The sequence below is a fragment of the Chelonia mydas genome, chromosome 14 (assembly GCF_015237465.2).
Source record: "Chelonia mydas isolate rCheMyd1 chromosome 14, rCheMyd1.pri.v2, whole genome shotgun sequence".
NCBI classification, from domain to species: domain Eukaryota; kingdom Metazoa; phylum Chordata; order Testudines; family Cheloniidae; genus Chelonia; species Chelonia mydas.
The window spans coordinates 24,678,185-24,697,247 of record NC_051254.2 but is presented as its reverse complement, the minus strand read 5'-3'; the positions used below and the strand labels follow the sequence as shown (position 1 = coordinate 24,697,247).

The 19,063-nt window shown below is 46.9% G+C and overlaps 1 protein-coding gene across 5 annotated transcripts in view; it reads left to right on the top strand.

Annotated features, from left to right (window-relative positions):
- DNAH9 (dynein axonemal heavy chain 9) overlaps window positions 1–19,063 on the top strand; it is a 379,511-nt gene that overhangs the window by 259,890 nt on the left and 100,558 nt on the right. For all 5 annotated transcript variants that reach the window (XM_037913877.2, XM_043527698.1, XM_043527699.1 and 2 more), the window contains one exon: window positions 16,285–16,449. In XM_037913877.2, coding sequence (XP_037769805.1) covers window positions 16,285–16,449 — 165 coding nt within the window. The remainder of the gene's footprint in view (window positions 1–16,284; window positions 16,450–19,063) is intronic.

The following is a 19,063-nucleotide window of genomic DNA, read 5'->3' as shown; positions in this document are numbered from 1 at the left end:
TACGGCCCATCAGGGAAAGCCTCAGCGTGCCGAGCAGGTTTGTTTACCTGCTGTATCCGCAGGTGCAGCCGATCGCAGCTCCCACTGGCTGCGGTTCACCTTCCCCAGCCAATGGGTACTGCGGGAAGCAGAGTGGGCCGAGGGATGTGCTGGCCACCGCTTTCCACAGCCCCCATTGGCCTGGAATGGCAAACTGTGGCCAGTGGGAGCTACGATCAGCTGAACCTACGGACGCGGCAAACAAACTGGCCCGGCCCGTCGGGACTTTCCCTGATGGGCTGCATGCAAATGGTTGCTGATCCCTGCTCTAAAGTTTTACATTGATTTGTGATTGAATGCATATTTTTGTACATAATTCTACATTTGTAAGTTCAACTTTCATGATAAAGAGATTTTACTACAGTACTTGTAATGGGGGAAATTGAAAAATACTATTTATTTTGTTTTTACAGTGCAAATATTTGTAATAAAAAAATAAAGTGAGCACTGTATACTTTGTATTCTGTGTTGTAATTGAAATAAATTTGAAAATGTAGAAAACATCCAAAAATGTTTAAATAAATGGTATTCTATTATTCAATAGCGTGATTAATAGCACAATTAATCACAATTATTTTTAATCATTCAATTAATCGTGATTAATTTTTTAATTGCTTGACAGCCCTAATTTCTGGACATCTTGCAATCATCAGCCCCTGGGAAGCTTGCTCTCCCAATAAATGAAGCTTTTTGGAGCCCATAACTTTGTGGAATACATAGGCTTCCATTGCTCCCACTGCTAAGCATACTGAAAAACACTACGATGTTCCTATTCATGGCTGTGAGTATTTATTCCTACTCACCTCCCAACACCCTTGTGGCCACTGCTGCCAATTAAAGATCTTGTCAGGACAGGTACAAGTCTACACCCAAGGAAAAAAAAAAAAAAGTCCAAAAGACTTGATTTATTGGGAGAAAGATTTATTCGACTTTGTTATTACAGATGCACATAGCTAATCAACCAGTGCTTCTGCTGAAGTATGATTTTCTAAATTGGCCGCAGCAAAATTTGTTGTTAAACTCCCCGAGGATGCATGAAATGAGTTACCTTTCTTATAGAGGCTCATTTAGGTGCAAAAAGTCACTCCAGCTGGTGCTTGACATCACAGATGCTTCCATCAGAGTCGTGCCTTCTGCAATAGCAACGAAAAGGGCCTCATGGCTGCTGAACTCTGGTATAGTCCCTGACATTCAGCCGATTTTAAAGGACCTGTCTTGATGGTCACACAAAAAAAGTGCAGACCAGCACAGGATCGGTTCCTGCATGCGGGATGGTGCAGGTACCTCGGACCCTTCCCCAGTATTGAGTGGCAAGGGCAGGCGCCCAATACAGTTGATTCCAGTTCTGGCCTCCAGGTGTCTGATGACTCCAGTACCAATAAGGCTGAAGCCGGACTGACTGTATCCTCACTGCTGGTCCAGGACTTGTACCTCCGGACTGCGCCAAGATGCTCCCCTCCCCATGGTGGGCATGGAGCCGGTACCGGAATTGGTGAGGGGAACCTTGGCAGTGAGAGCCTCTTTGGCCCTGCTGCATTCAGTGCTGCAGGTGCTCCCATGGTGTGTCTCTTCACCCTCAACATCGACACCTGCAGCACCAGCATGCTTTGAACTGATGATACCGCCTTTATCAGGGGTGCCAATTCTTGCCTTGTTCTGGGTAATGGATGAATTGGACCACCTATTGGCTCCCTCGGGCATCACTCTGCCCATATTACCGAGATCCTGGGGCTCCGATTCCCAGTCAGAGTTCTCATCCTCCCACTCCACATCACCTGATGAACTCCACAGGCTGCCAATGGATCAGTGTGGCTCCCAGCTTTGGTGTGTGCCCTGTGGTTGGTACAGAGATCCCTGGACCTGGCCTCTCCTGGCCACCAATGCCCTACCCATGTCAGTGGCCTCTTTGGACTCAGTGGGATGCTCCTTTCTTGTGGAGATCCTGCTTTTCATCCCATTCAAAGCTGAAGTCACCCACCAGGTCAATGGTGGTGGCTTTGGATCAGTCAGAAGTTCAGGCACTGGCGGTCTTCCTCCCCAGAGCTGCCGGAGTCCTCCTTTCCAGGTATATCTTCCCTGTATGAGATTAAATTGGCTCTCAATTTAGAGACCTTTATCCCCATCGACAGATGATGCTGTGTGCCTGGTTCGTTCTCCCCTGTTATTCTGAAGGACTTCAAGGTATACCAGGAGCTTTAACACTATATAGCCACATCCCTGGGCATCCAAGAGGACACATGCAGACTGGTGGACATTTTACAGCCCACCATCCTTGAGAGAGAGTGGCCTTCCCTATCAATGATGTGCTCCTCGAGCCCGCAAGAGCCCCGTGGAGTACACTGGCCTTGCTACCGCCAGTGGCTAAGTGCATGGAAAAGCTCTACTTTTTTACCCCCCCCCCCCCATGTAGGAATTTGAGGTGTTCTATTCCCACCCAGCCCAAATTCCCTGCTTGTAACGGTGGTAAACATGGCTTGGCAGGGTAGGTTCAAGTCTACCTCCAAGGATAGGGACTCCAAGTGATTGGATCTTCTGGCCCAGAAGATCCATAGACTATACCTCATTGTCCCTACAGATGAGGATCACAAATCAACAAACTTTCCTGTCCAAGTGTGATTTTCTCAATCGGTCAGCTATATCTAAATTTGAAGACCAGTTGCCCAAGGCCTCGTGTGAGGAGTTCCAGGCGTTCGCTGAGAAAGGCTGCTTGGTGGCCAAAATATCCCTGAGGTCTGCCCTTGACATTGCGGACATCTCGGCCAGGGTCATGGCCTCAGTGGTAATTATGAGGAGGGCTTCCTGGTTGCAAAACTCTGGGATCGTTTGGACGTCCAACAAGCCATTGAGGCATTACCTTTGATGGCTGAGTCTTGTTCTCAGACAAGACTGATGACACTTGCACTCCTTTAAGGATTCCAGGACTACCTTGGAGGTCCTTGGGCATGTACATGCTGTCTGTGCAAAGATGCCACTATTGGGCGCAGAGGCAGTGACACCATCACCGGCAGCGTTCCTTTGCTCAGCCTTTCCCCCCAAAACAGCAGGACTACTCTAGAAAGAGGGGTAGGTCTCACAAGAAGAAGCAGTTGGGCTCAGTCTTTGGACAGTTCACATTCCCTCCCTTGGTGCCAGCTAAGCATCCATTTTGACTCCTATGTCCAGAGCACTGGCCCAGTCATTACTCCATCCTCTCTATCTGCCTGTCCCTTTGTGGACAGTCTGGCATGCTTTTACAATGCATGGGATTTGATTACCTTCGATAGCTGGTCCTAGACACTGTCAGATCAGGCTACACAATTCAGTTCGTCTCCATGCCCCGTTTCCCCCCTTCCTCATCCCCCTCACAAAACACTAATCAAGCAGGTCAGCTTTCTGTTGACATGGGGAGTAGGCAGTAGAGGAAATACTGCTGGAACACCAGGGACACAGCTTTCGGTCCTGGTACTTCCCAATACCAAAACCCATGGTTGGAATGAGATCCATTCTCGACCTTCACGGCCTCAACAAATTCATGAAGTACATGAGCAATCAGCTATCCTCCCCATGCTGTCTCAGAATGACTGGCTCACTGCTCTGGACCTTCAGGATGCTTGCCTTCATGTGGCAATTCCACTGAGTCACATGATGTTTCTTCATTTTATGGTAGGGGAATGCCATTTTCAGTATATGGTTCTCCCACTTGGCCTCTCTTCTGCCCCTCTACTCTTCACCAAATGCATGATTGTGGGAGTCTGGCTGTCATTTTAAACACTGAAGGCAACCTTGGGTCCTTCTCAAAAAATCAAGTTCACTGGGGCCCTGTTAGATTCCACAAGGTCGAGGGTGTTCCTGCCGACTGACCACTTCCAGGTGATTTAACAGCTCTGTCTCAGTCTGCAATCTCAGCCCTCCATGACATTCCAGGTGTGTCTAAGCCTGTGGTGTCACACGTCCGCTTGCATGCAGGTGGTCCAGTTCACCAGGCTGTGCCTTTGCCCTCTTCAGATGTGGCATCAATCAATCATGGAGGATAGGTCCATCAATGGCTATTAGCCAGGGTGGGCAGGGATGGTCTCCCTAGCCTCTGTTTGCCAGACGCTGGGAGTGGGCAACAGGGGATGGATCACCTGATGATTACCCGTTCTGTTCATTCCCCCTGGGGCACCTGGCATTGGCCACTGTCAGAAGACAGGATACTGGGCTAGATGGACCTTTGGTCTGACCCAGTATGGCCGTTCTTATGTTCTTCCTCCTCCAGTCCTAGATTCCTTGCGTTGGTGGAAGTCCCCACTGAATGTGTGCCAAGGAGTCCCCTTCGTTCAGTCATCTCCAACCATCAGTGGTTACCAATGCTTCCCTTCTGGATTAGGATGTGCATCTGGTTTTACTGAGGGTGGAGGGCCTACGGTTGGAACAGGAAGCCTCATTTCATATCAACGCACTGGAACTTTGGGCCATCCACAATGCATGCCATGCCTTCTGGGATCACATCAGGCACTCAGTGGTTCACATACTCACTGAGAATACCACCACAATGTAGTATGTGAACAAACAAGGGGGAAGTGCATTCTGGAGGCAATCTCTCATCAAAGATGACATCATTTCGGTAACAGTCCACTTGCCGGGGTTACAAAATCATCTCAGACCATCCCAGCAAGGTTCTGAGTGATGAGTGGTCCCTGAAGTAGAGTGTCCTCCGGATTGTCTTTGCAACATGGGGCATCCCTATGATTGACCTGTGTGACAAAGTGGGACTGTGCTTAATGTTTCCTCTGAATACTGTAGGGGTGCCTCAGTTTCCTCAATGCATTTCGTAAGTCTCTAGGCGGTGGGATAAGGGGGTGTAATTGCTGGCGAGAAAAGGGCCAGTGTACATAAATGGCCAACACTCTGTCTCCTGGCAACTTATGGTCTGGGCCCTTCCCCCCTGCAAGGTGTGATAGCTAAAGGGTTGGAGAACAAAGGAATCAGGGGATCTCCTGGCCTGGGACAGGGACAAAGCCCAGAGGAGGAATGGCTGGAGGGTGAGTCAGTTTGGGGCTGGCTGGGGACATGGAGTGAAGTGCAGATGTGGTTGTCTGGCTCACTGCCCCCCAAAATGGACCTGGCTGACGGGTCCTGTTCTCTGTACCTACAAGCTCTGTTTTAGACCATGTTCCTGTCGTCTAATAAACCTTCTGTTTTACTGGCTGGCTGAGAGTCACGTCTGACTGCGAAGTTAGGGTGCAGGACCCTCTGGCTTCCCCAGGAGCCCCACCTGGGTGGACTCGCTGTGGGAAGCGCACGGAGGGGCAGAGAATGCTGAATGCTCCGAGGTCAGACCCCGGAAGGTGGAAGCTGGGTGAGCTGTTTGCCCTGGAGACAGTCTGCTCACAGAGAGGAGGCTTCAGAGTCCTGACTGGCTTCATAGGAAGCAGTTCCAGAGCATCGCCCGGGGACTCCATGACACCTGTTTGCAATGAGGGAAAACAGAAAGTATCAACTTTTTGCTTTCGAGGAGACTCCGGTCCAGGCTCCCTCTCCAACACCGTCTACTGCAGCTGGCAGTCGACTCTTCTGTATGCCTTTTCACCTGTTCCAGTCATTCCTCAGGTCATCCTCACACTCAAGGCAGATCAGGCCAATCTATCGTTATTACTCCAGCATGACTGAGACAGTGCTGGTTCCCAGACCTCCTTGCTCTGTCAGTTCAGCCTCCCATACCACTTCATCCCGACCTGCTCACTCAGAGCCACAGCCATGTTACCCAGAGTTCCCCCAAATCCAACGCTCTCGGTAACTTTACTCTCCACAAGGTGGTATCAGGACTGACCAAAGGAGACGCAGCACTTCTGTCTGCTCTAGGGCTGACACAAACAAATCAAAACCACATGTTCTCACTTAGAGCAGTGGTTCCCAAACTGGGGTTCGCAAACCACTGGGGGTTCAGAGAACATTACAGGGGGGTTGCCAGAAAAATTTCACTAATGGCAGCCAGAGGACCCCAGGCATTGGAGGCAGCAGGTGGGACCCGGTTGCAGGGCTGACAGCCTGATCCCCAAAGAGAGCAGGGCAGGGAAGTTGGGGCTGGCAGCCCGAGCCCTGTCCCCATCAGCAGGGGAGCCAGCTGCCTGAACCCCAGTGCTCCCCGCGGGGCTGGCAGCCCAAGTCCCAGGAAGAGTGGGGCCAGGCAGTTGGGGCTGGCAACCTGAGCCCCGGTGGTCAACGGGACCTGCAGCCCAAGCTCAGTGGAGCTCAGTTGACTAGGGCGGTCAACGGGGTCCAGCAACAGGAGCCTCACGGAGCGTGGAGGAAATTTAAACCTAAATCCCTGGAAACATTCATTTTTAGGAGGGGGTTCACAAGATTTCACAATTTAGTGAAAGGGGTTCATGGGCTGTTAAAGTTTGGGAACCACTGACTGAAAGCCAATACTTTTATTAGTCTCCAGTATTCCCATTAGAATACCTTTACACAAAGTCACTGCTTTGTTTAGTCTCAAGCACACACAAACATAATAGGTTATAGAGCACCCCAAACTGATAATTACCTCCTCAGGATTGTGCCTCAGGAGTTTGGAGTCGTATTTGGGTGATTCAGCCACAGATTTCCAGTGGCTGGTCTACTGTCGGTGGCTGGAGATCTTCTCGATGTGCCCACAAAGCGATCCACTTGACTCAAACTCACAGTTCCCCTCTTATACTCAAAAAAGTTAGAGAGCTGTCAATCAAAAAATGTTACATAGCTGACAAAACAAATCAGTCACTAGGCAAAAAGCTTGTGTTACAAAAATATGAGATGCCAATCCACATCTGAGCTTTCCTGGGCACGTTCAAACTAACATGTAAACAATGGCCTCGGCCTGCAAAAAGCTGAATCATACATGGACATGTAACTTGCCCAGGTGGCTACAAACTCCATCTTGTTGCTGTGATTTTGCACAACAAAGCGGTTTCCACCCACGAGAGAGAGAATATAAAAGGCCCTGGAAGCCTTTTCATTTTGTCTTTAACTGGCTCAAGAGATGGTCTCTCCACCCCAAAGAGGTGCCTGAAAGAAACTGGAACAAAGGACAGTGACTACAGAGGTGTGAGTGATTGCTGGACCCAGGCCATAACCTACATTAGTTTGAAAAGGATCGGGCCCAGACTAGGAAGGAGTCCAATCTGTGAAAGAAGCTTATTGGAACATATCTTAGGGTGAGATTTACCTGTATTCAGTTTCCTACTGTATTAGGCTTAGACTTGCGTGTTGTGTTTTATTTTGCTTGGTAACTCACTTTGTTCTGTGTTATTACTTGGAACCACTTAAATCCTACTTGTTATACTTAATGAAATCACTTTTGTTTGTTAATTAACCCAGAGTAAGTAATTAATACCTGGGGGAGCAAACAGCTGGGCATCTCTCTCTATCAGTGTTATAGAGGGCAGACAGTTTATGAGTTTACCCTTTATAAAGCTTATACAGGGTAAAACGGATTCATTTGGGGTTTGGATCCCATTGGGACCTGGGTGTCTGCATGCTAGCGACAGGAGCACTTGCTGATCCGTTTTCAGTTTTACAGCTTTGGGGGATGTGGTTCAGACCTGGGTCTGTATTTGCGGCAGGCTGGCATGTCTGGCTCAACAAGACAGGGTTCTGAAGTCCCAAGCGGGCTCAGAGGTAGTCTCAGCACATCAGGTGACAGTCCCAAGGGGGTCTCAGTGACCAAACCCATCACAATCGTATATCAAGACTGCATATGAGATAGCTCAGATAATGGGCTCACTCCATGAAGGAGCAAGCAATGTTCATAGTGTTTCTCAGTGACATTTCCATATTGGACATTTGCATGGCAGCCATGTGGTTGTCCATAGATACGTTTATGGACCATTATGCTATTATCACATCTTCCAGAGCAGATGCAGGCCTTGGAAGGGTGGTCCTGCAATCTCCATTCCTGTAGACTCTAAGCCGTGCCTCCAGACTGGGGTACTGCTTGTGAGTCACCTAAGTAGAATGCATATAGAATGTTATAAAGTAGTAATAATTTTTCAGCCATGCTAATGACCCATTTGGGTGTCAGTATGATTCCACCTGATGGAATTTCTGTGCTTTTAATTTCCTTTTATAAACATTTTTGGGTGTAATATCTAGGCTATATTTAAAAACATTAATGTCGCAAAGTCAGATTCATAGACTCCAAGGTCAGAAGGGACCATTGTGATCATCAGCTCTGACTTCTGATACAGGACATGGAATTTTCCCAAAATAATTTCTAGAGCAGATTTTAGAAAACATCTAATCTTGATTTAAAAATCAAGAGTGATGGACAATCCACCATGGCCCTTGGTAAATTGTTCTAATGGCTAATTATTCCTACGGTTAAAAATGTATGCCTTATTTGCAATTTGAATTTGTCTATCTTCAACTTTCAGCCATTGGATCATGTTACATCTTTCTCTGCTAGACTGAAGAGCCCATTATCAAATATTTGTTCCCCATATAGGTACTTACAGACTGTGATAGTCACCCCTTAACTTTCTCTTTGCTAAGTTAAATAGATTGAGCTCCTCGAAATTATCACTTTAGGGCAAACCTTCTTCTAATCCTTCAGTTGTTCTAATAAATTATCAGATCATTGAAGCACTCAAAAACTAGGAACCCCCGGAATGCAGATGTGTATGCATTTTGATAGTCTTGAATTACATGGTCACATGCTATTTTCCCCACAGGATTGAACGTGCTCCCTGAGTGAGCGGTTATGCAATATTTTGTTACTCCTTGTTCCCTGTGTGGCCCCAGGCCTTATTTATTGCACATTGTTCAAACCCTGCTCTCAATACAGAACTATTAATTTCCTCTTGGAAATTCCATTTAACTTAGCTTTTTGTGTGCAATCCTATTAAGAAAAAGAACAGAGTTATTCAAAAACTGGTGGAAAATAATTGAAAAAATGTAGATAAACTGTTACATGTAGATGAAAAATCCAAGTCACTCATATCAGAATGACCTAAAGTGCTCTACTTGCAGCATATTAAACTAGCCTGGCACCATTAGCTGATTCATTACTGTTCATTACTGTTAAAAGGCACAAAGTCGAGAGATAATATTCTGCCATTGTCTCTAAAGATTGTGATAGAAGAAAATGAGTAAGGCAGTACAATTCCAGAGCTACTGGATTAGACTGGGTCCTTATGAACTGCATGGGCAGGATCAGGAGAAAGTTTAATTCTAAAATTAGTAACCCTAAAAGGTTTCAGAGTAGCAGCTGTGTTAGTCTGTATCCGCAAAAGGAAAAGGAGGACTTGTGGCACCTTAGAGACTAACCAATTTATTTGAGCATAAGCTTTCGTGAGCTACAGCTCACTTCACTGGATGCATTCAGTGGAAAATACAGTGGGGAGATTTATATACACAGAACATGAAACAATGGGTGTTACCATACACACTGTAATGAGTGATCAGGTAAGGTGAGCTATTACCAGCAGGAGAGCGGGCTAGGGCCGGGGGGAAACTTTTGAAGTGATAATCAAGGTGGGCCATTTCCAGCAGTTGACAAGAATGTCTCAGGAACAGCGGGGTGGGGGGGGGGAGAATAAACATGGGGAAATAGTTTTACTTTGTGTAATGACGCATCCACTCCCAGTCTTTATTCAAGCCTAAGTTAATTGTATCCAGTTTGCAAATTAATTCCAATTCAGCAGTCTCTCCTTGGAGTCTGTTTTTGAAGTTTTTTTGTTGAAGAATTGCCACTTTTAGGTCTGTAATCGAGTGACCAAAGAGATTGAAGTGTTCTCCGACTGGTTTTTGAATGTTATAATTCTTGACGTCTGATTTGTGTCCATGTAGACTTTTACGTAGAGACTGTCCAGTTTGGCCAATGTACATGGCAGAGGGGCATTGCTGGCACATGATGGCATATATCACATGGGTAGATATGCAGTTGAACGAGCCTCTGATAGTTTGGCTGATGTGATTAGGCCCTATGATGGTGTCCCCTGAATAGATATGTGGACACAGTTGGCAACGGGCTTTGTTGTAAGGATAGGTTCCTGGGTTAGTGGTTCTGGTGTGTGGTGTCTGGTTGCTGGTGAGTATTTGCTTCAGGTTGCGGGGCTGTCTGTAAGCAAGGCCTGGCTTGTCTCCCAAGATCTGTCAGAGTGATGGGTCATCCTTCAGGATAGGTTGTAGATCCTTGATGCGTTGGAGAGCTTTTAGTTGGGGGATCTTTGTGTGGAATGTTGGTGTAGAGGGCTTCTACATCCATAGTGGCTAGGATGGTGTTTTCAGGAAGATCACCGATGGATTGTAGTTTCCTCAGGAAGTCAGTGGTGTCTCGAAGATAGCTGGGAGTGCTGGCAGCGTAGGGCCTGAGGAGGGAGTCTACGTAGCCAGACAATCCTGCTGTCAGGGTGCCAATGCCTGAGATGATTGGGCGTCCAGGATTTCCAGGTTTATGGATCTTGGGTAGATTTGTTCTTGTGCTTTTTCAGGGAGTTTCTTGAGCAAATGCTGTAGTTTCTTTTGGTTACTCTCCGATCCCACTGAGGGTTATGGCTTGTAGAAAGTGGTGTTGGAGAGCTGCCTAGCAGCCTCTTGTTCATATTCCGACCTATTCATGATGACGACAGCACCTCCTTTGTCAGCCTTTTTGATTATGATGTCAGAGTTGTTTCTGAGGCTGTGGATGGCATTGTGTTCTGCACGGCTGAGGTTATGGGGCAAGTGATGCTGCTTTTCCACAATTTCAGCCTGTGCACATCAGTGGAAGCACTCTATGTAGAAGTCCAGTCTGTTGTTTTGACCTTCAGGAGGAGTCCTTCTTTTTGTAGTCTTGGTAGGAAGGTCTCTGTGGGTTAGTATGTTGTTCAGAGGTGTGTTGGAAATATTCCTTGAGTAGGAGACTTTGAAAACAGGATTCTAGATCACCACAGAACTATATCATGTTCGTGGGGGCGGAGGGGCAGAAGGAGAGGCCCCGAGATAGCCCAGCAGAAGAATCTGTCCTATGCCATCCACAACAGAACCACTAACCCAGGAACCTATCCTTGCAACAAAGCCCGTTGCCGACTGTGTCCACATATCTATTCAGGGGACACCATCATAGGGCCTAAGCACATTAGCCACACTATCAGAGGCTCGTTCACCTGCATATCTACCCATGTGATATATGCCATCATGTGCCAGCAATGCCCCTCTGCCATGTACATTGGCCAGACTGGACAGTCTCTACGTAAAAGTCTAAATGGACACAAATCAGACGTCAAGAATTATAACATTCAAAAACCAGTCGGAGAACACTTCAATCTCTTTGGTCACTCGATTACAGACCTAAAAGTGGCAATTCTTCAACAAAAAAAAACTTCAAAAACAGACTCCAAGGAGAGACTGCTGAATTGGAATTAATTTGCAAACTGGATACAATTAATTTAGGCTTGAATAAAGACTGGAGTGGATGGGTTATTACAGAAACTAAAACTATTTCCCCATGTTTATTCCCCCCACCCCACCCCACCCCTCCCCCCCGCTGTTCCTGAGATGTTCTTGTCAACTGCTGGAAATGGCCCACCTTGATCATCACTACAAAAGGTTTTTGCCCCCCACCCCCCTGCCCTGCTCTCCTGCTGGTAATAGCTCACCTTACCTGATCACTCTCATTACAGTGTGTATGGTAACATCCATTGTTTCATGTTCTCTGTGTATATAAAAATCTCCCCACTGTATTTTCCACTGAATGCATCCGATGAAGTGAACTGTAGCTCACAAAAGCTTATGCTCAAATAAATTTGTTAGTCTAAGGTGCCACAAGTCCTCCTTTTCTTTTAACCCTAAAACGCCATTGTTTATTTATAGTAGGTGTAGTTGAGGAGCGCAGTCAGTCACATTATTGCTCCATTCTCTTCTTCACCAGAGCAGGCTATGTGAAGGTCACGTATGTTTGCTACTGCCATCTTCCTGAGTTAGGGCCTGATCCAGCTCCCACTGAAGTCAATCGAAAGACTCCCATTGATTTCAGTGTGGTTGGAACAGATCCTAACTCATGAGAACTCCTGAAATCGGCAGCTATCGACAGTTTATGATAAGTCTTGCATCCAAACTCCAGCAGAAGGCAAGGTGGCTCATCCCCTGAATTGATGGTCTGTTTAAGCCACCCCAACATCTTTCGCTTACCCCTTTCTCTGTCCTGGCAATGTCTTAATAGGCTGATGGACTTTACCAAGTCCTGCCATAAGGATTTGAGTTGTGGTGGCTAATGAGAAATTGAAGCAAGGAAAGGTTCATTATTCCTCCCACACACACAAGAAGAAATATCAATCTGCTATGGAGAAAATTATATTCCTCTGCCATGCTTCAAATTAGAGGAATACATTTGGCATTGGGGGTATTAGTATGGGACTCACATGGTACAACTGCTTGCCTTGGGACAGAGTTATTGCATTAGGAAACCAGTTTCCAGAAGAAATTAATAGAAGAAGCCAAGTGGTTGTGTCTGGATGTCAGGAGTCTGTGGAATACAGTGATATTACAATGGAGACAGCCAAAGATTCTAGATAAACCTTGAGATTTCGGATCAGTATCAACCCCCCAAAGGTCAAAGATGGAATTCCATTTTGAGTGGAAGGGTCAAGCATAGCTATCATCTGAATGTTTCCAAAGACCCAGGAGTGTGCTCTAGCAGGCAATGATTCACTGCAACCAAGACCGCCTGCTGCCCACAGGCCTGAGTATTGGTATGTGAGAGGCTATGGGGAGGCTCCAATTTTAACAGGGTTCCAGCTAGATGCCAAGGATGGACAGACTTCCCAAGGGTGTTGAGCTATACAGACAGACAATCTACTCCAAAAATAGACCTTGATCTTTACAGATATATTAGAAAACCGTTCCCCTGAACAGGATGAGGAGACTGCTCCTCGCAGGGTTGGAGAGAGAGAGAGAGAGAGGCCTTGACAAAAGAACTAGAGCAGCAGCATCACTGAATGGAATGAACTTCGTTAGACTCTTGGGAAAGGCTGCTGTTTGCCGGCTCAGCTAGGCAGGCACAGCAGTTTTGATCTCTGACAATAGTTGCGCATATAGAGAAATTCCTTCATCTGTGAGTGAGGCTAGAGGGGGAGGCAGTTTGTGAGCCCTGAAGAGAGCTAGCCCATAGAAGGGATTAACTTTTGGTGGTGGAACAAAACAGAAAATGCCCCATGATAACCTGTTTTTTTTTCAGAAATTCCGTTTTCATTGTAGTATATGAAATATCAAACAATGGACAATTCCATTGTACAAATAACTAACCATAGCCTCAGTGACATTAAAAACAATAGTATAACAGACCAGTAATCAGGTATAGACGTCTGTGGGGAATACAGCATCATGTGCAGTTCGCTGTTTGCATTTAAGGGCATTACATAGGAATTATGAGCTATTGGGGGAGGCGGCGGGAGAAGCATCCATCCTTATTCATAACTCCAGGGCCTCCAGCTCACATTCTAGACTACTAATAGCCTGCAAAATGTTGTTTTAAATGCAGGCCACGTTTGAATGACAGGAACATGCAATATCATAGCCAAATTAGTTTTCTGTGTCAAAAAACTTATAAAATATTTACTTCCCTGGGCAAAGTCCTGCATGTAATGCCCAAGAAATACGTCCCTGAAAACAAGGATTTCTAGTTGGAATGCCAACAACCTGCACACTTCAGTGCATTAGCTGTCCTACATACAGTAGGCGCTGCATTGATATGGAACATGTGTACAGTGTGTGAGAGTGAATATCATATGCAATATTTCAGTCCCGTATTTTGGAAGATTTCAAGTTGATTTATTATTAATTAAAGGTTCAGAATAGACAGCCTGAACTCCTCTATATACAAAACAAATACCATTTGGGGAGCAGTGCAGGGCTCCTGGTACATAACTCCTCAGCCCTGGACTGAGAGGGGTTTAAGAATAAAGGGAAAGTCTGGTTTCCATGGACCATTCTGTCCCTTGTCTCAAATGAGATTATCAACCACAGTGAGGGTAGAAATGCTGCTTTCTGGTGGCATGGATGCCTGTGTGCCTGGAACGAGCTCAGAAAACCAGATCATTTCATACTGACACTGAATTGCCATCTGATGGCAGCTTTGACCTCAGGCTCACGCCAAATGCATTTGAAATTTCTCTGTCTTTAGTGAGAATTGGGTTGGATCCTTAGTGCTGAAAAGCTCCTTGTCTGTTGCCAGTTTTCTGAGCCACAAAGCGATGTTACTTCAATACAGTCTGGGGATTTAAATGCCTTCATCTTTCAAAGGGCTTCTCTATGTGCTAAAATATTCGTGATTATTTCCTTTTGACAGCACAGTAGCAGAAAGGCCAAGCTTATATTATACCCAGCAGTGCACAAGACAGGTGCATGGCTTGCCATGGGATGTTTTGTCTGATAATGTTTGTAGTGGTTCAGCGGCGGGGTTTCTCCCACTTCAGGTCCATGGGAGGCCAGTCCGCCTCACTAGGTCTCTGGGCATCACCTGTCTTGGGGAATTAGTGGCATGGCAAGAGTCTATAGCTCAGGCCTGCAGTCAGGGTCTGAGCAAAAAAGGCAGACAGGTAGCCCAGGTCCTCAGTCAGGGCAGGGCAATGAGTTTATAGTTCGGGTCTGGGGTCAGGGCCGAGCAGCAAGGGGGTCGGGCATCCTGGCTCAGGCAGATGGCCGACAAGTGGTGGCTTCTTAGCCTTGAGAGGGGGAGGCTGCCACCCCAGGGTGGGCCTGTGCCCCACCCTCTCCTCTGCGCCCTGGGCCAGGGCCTTAACAGTGGCAGCAGGATTTGCCACTGGGTCAGTAGGGATCCTGACAGGAACACGCTGACCTATGCTCAGGTGGTGCTGCAGTTAGACTAGGGTCAGCTGCCCTTGGGCCACTTCCTGACCTCCCCTCAGAGTGTACCTGGTCCTGTAGAGGGTCATCCAGATCATCCGGGTAGAAGGCCTGTGGTAGTGCTGGAAGTTCCTCCGCTGTCGGGTCAGCGTATGGCTCCAGCAGCTCTGGTCAGTCCTCAGCTCCCCAGGGGCTGGCAGCGGTCTCCCAAGCTCAGGAGCAAGCAGGAAGCATCTGGCTCCTCCAGCAGCTGCAGCCCAACTGAGCTTTCAGACCCACCTTTTATACTTCCTGTCCCACCTACTGACTTCCGGCAGGAGGGGTGAGCGTGGCTTGGCTCCGCCCACCAGGGCTTAGTGAGGGGTTCCTCCTGCTCCGGGTCCATGGGAGGCCAGTCCACCTCACTACAATGTTAAAAAATGAGAATCTGTAATACAATTTCTCTCTTGGATAATGTACCTTCATCCCAGTGCAGGTACTGTGCCCCCTGGCAAAGGCTGAGCAATAAATGCAATCACTTGTGCAAGGGCAGAATCTACTTGTGGAGGGTAACCAAGCTGAGGAAGAGATGCCTTCATTTCACCATAAACCGTATTTTCTATTAACCATTATTTACAGAGGAAAGATTATGGAGTGGCAGTTGTAGGCAGAGCAGGTTGTTATGGAGGGATTTGTTGTCTGAAGGAAAACTGTAATAACACTGTAATTTACAAGGTCTGTACTTCAGCAAGTGACTATTTAGTTGTTTACCTATATCTGTTTGATTGTCTTGTCTTTTAGATTGTGAACTCTTTGGGTCAGGGACTGTCTTCGATTCTCTGGCACAATGGGGCTCTATCTCTGGGGACTACTAGAATACAAACCATAGTAACAGCAAAGTGGAGGCATTATTGTGCCTTGGGTTGTGAAACTGAACTATCTGGCAATGTGTCTTGCACTAATCTCTTCGAATAGAAGTGAACTTTCTGCTTTTTGGCCATTTTTGCTTCTAGTTGTCAGCCTTTTACCTGTTTTACTCTCAGTTCTGAGATGACGTGTGTTGATGTGTCATGCGCAGGGGTACTGGGACCTTTGGGGATGGGAGAGAGTGGCGGCCATGCTAGCAGTGTCGGACTGCACCGAAGGCCATCCTTATCGAGACTGACTCAAGCATGAAACAGGAGGTGTCAGTGGGGAGAATGGAGGGTGTGTGTGCGTGTGAGATCTCACCCAATTCTTTTTCTCCAAACCAGTTTGCGCTCTCTTAGCTGTGGGGCGTACATCTCCTGTCCCTTCTCAGTCCATACATGTTCAGTGTTTCTTGGAGAGAGCTGCATAGTAGGGATTGGATTGATTTCTGCTGCAAAAGGCCATGATAAACACTGGCCTGTGCGAGTGGGTTGTGAAAATTTCAATCTAACACTGACACATTGTCCTTGACACTGGTCTGTGGCTAAAACTTCCCTCATTGTTTATTTGCAGTCAGACCTCACAAAGCAGCAGAATGGATTCAAAATCACCTTAAAAACTTTGGAGGACAATTTGCTTTCCCGGCTCTCCTCAGCATCTGGGAACTTCCTGGGGGACACGGCCTTGGTGGAAAACCTGGAGACCACCAAACAGACAGCTGCAGAAATTGAAGAAAAGGTAAAAGCAAAGTCCGGGCCAGAAGAAGGGAACACGGGTGATGTTATTCATCTTAAAGATGAATATGCTCCTCTTGCCCCTTCTGCTGCATAGAGAATCAAAATCAGTATAAATTCCTGTGCTCTCTAGTCTGGCTGGCTCTGAGCAGTTCAATTCTTAAGAGCGTGTGTATGTTAAATTGCCTATTTAGGAAGAAGAGAAAACAGCAGTGCCTGATGTAAAACAATAAAACTTAAACACTGTATCAAGATGGGTTACACTGCTGCAGCTTAATACTGTGGCCTTTATTTATTTATTTACTTACTTATTCGATTAATTCTGAAGACATTACACTTCCTCAATTAAGCCAGAATTTTAGCCCAGGTGCAAGCTGGAATCCATTGGTGTTTATGTGATCCAGATTCAGACTGCAGAAACTCAGATATTTAGTTCCCATGCAGTTCCCCTGGGTGTAAATTTGGTTTTTAAACCGGTCTGCACTGTCACCATTATTATTTACACAGCTTGTCTTACTGTTTGTACATTTTCCCGGTATCTGTGAGGCATAAGCCATCCCTTCCCTATCATTTTGCCTGGGGTTCAAGCATGAACAACAGCTCTCATTTCTCAGCACGGGACCCCCCCCCCTCACTGAGAGGCTAACAGTTTCCCGTCCGCTCTTAGGCAGTTTCTAACAGCTCTGAATGTGAAATCATATTTATTCTGCTTGACAAAGATATTTTGTTTGAACTCCTACAGGCCTGGCTCAGTCACAAAGGAGAACACAGGGGACATCTTAGCAAGGCTGTGTGAATTCTAGAAACAATTGTCCTCATAGCCTTAAGACTGAGCCATTGATTGATGGTGTCTGGGAAACCAAAGCCAGCAGTGTATTTCCCTCTGACTCTGTTTTGTGGATGGTTTGCCTTCTCATTTGCTTACACCCATTGAAATACTTTATGTACCTCCGTCCTCAGCTTTGCAATGTTTCATGTGGCTGCACCTTCCTCGCAAACCACTGGGCATGGGAACTAGCCTTTGCTGTGGGGCCGAATCAGGCTCCAGTGGAGAGAATGCAATGTTCTTTCAGCATTTCTCTTTTCCCTTCGAAATGCAGGTTTCCAGCAGTTTTTAGCTTCTAAAACAAGGACAATCAAATTCCACCCATCCTGTTTTGGGTGTGGTGAATGTTGGAATTAGACCTCACTTGGGATCCGGTTTATGTGGCCTTTGAGTTGCTTTACTGGCAGGACTCCTGGGTAACATGCTGCAGGTCAACTCCATGCTCACTCTGGAAAGACAGTGCTAGCGGAAGGCAAGGCATAAGAGCCCTTTGCTATCTGGCAATGGATCTTGCAACACAAGAGCTGCCAGGTTAATTTCCATGCCACCTCTCAGAGTTTTGGACCCCTCTGTGTTCTGCTGCAGAGATGCACCCTTAGGTCTCATGCCACCAGCTATCGCCTTCTCTATGGCTATGTTTACACTTATGGTGGTGTGTAGACCACACAGGCCATGCCCACACTTTTCACCACCATGTGAAGCTACTTGCTGCATTGAAAGGCTCCAGCAGCAGGACACTACGCTGCTAAAAATAGCAGGGTAGATGTGGAAGACACTGCCTGGGCATGTAGAAAGCCAGTGTAAGGTATATACTCCGGAATTCAGGTGCATAGGGTTCTCTGTTCTACTTGCCTGAGCCATGCCCCACCAACTACATGGCTGGTTATGCCCCAGCTAGCTGGGTATAATTCTACACACTGCAGTAAGTATTCTACACACCGCAATAAGTGTAGAACTAGCCAACAGGCAGAGCCCCACAACTGTCTCCCTCCAGACTGGGGATTTAGGTTTCCAGTTCCCCTGCCATTCCCTGTGGTTATCCCAACACATCTGATGTAGCTCAGCACTTGCAGGTTCCATAATAGTGGAGTACCAGTGACCAGGCAGCCTTCACAGAGCGCAGTACATTTATTTACAGAGTAAATAGATAAAACAATAAAAGGTCTAAATGCATGCTGTGCTTACCAGAGATCCCCCATCTTCCACATAGGGGTCAGGTAGATGGCAAGGTCCTTCAGACCCTTCCAGCAGAGCTTGCCCTCTTGGACAAAGGCTCATGCCAATATTCAGGTCATGAACAAGAACCAGACCAAAAGCCTTTCTTATGCCAAAAGCCTTTCTTGTTCTTTGGACCTTTGGAAACTGACCTGACCCAGTATATGTAAAAATCCCTGGTTGGGGGAGTGTTATTTGGAGTTGTTTACCTGTCCTAGGCTGTGCAGTAATCACCTCCCACTGGCTGTAGCTCCTGGAGGGAAGCTTGGTGACCCTCCCCCATGGAGCTAGAATACAACCTCTGGCTCCCATAGATGCCGGTAACATTTATAAAGTTGATACACTGGTCTCAGAGATATGCCTGTGTTTGCTACCTTCCCCAACCAGAAGCAGCAGTAGAAGAGACTCCACACACAGGAGATGCCTCCTTGCACAGCAGCCAGAGAGAAGAGGGCTGCTCGTTAGTGGGCATTTCTTAGACATGGCCTTAGGTGGTTGCGTGACTGACAGTTGCCCAGCCTAGTTTGGAGGAGGATGGATGGGAGCAGCAGGCAGGGCTGCCACCTCTCCGGATTTT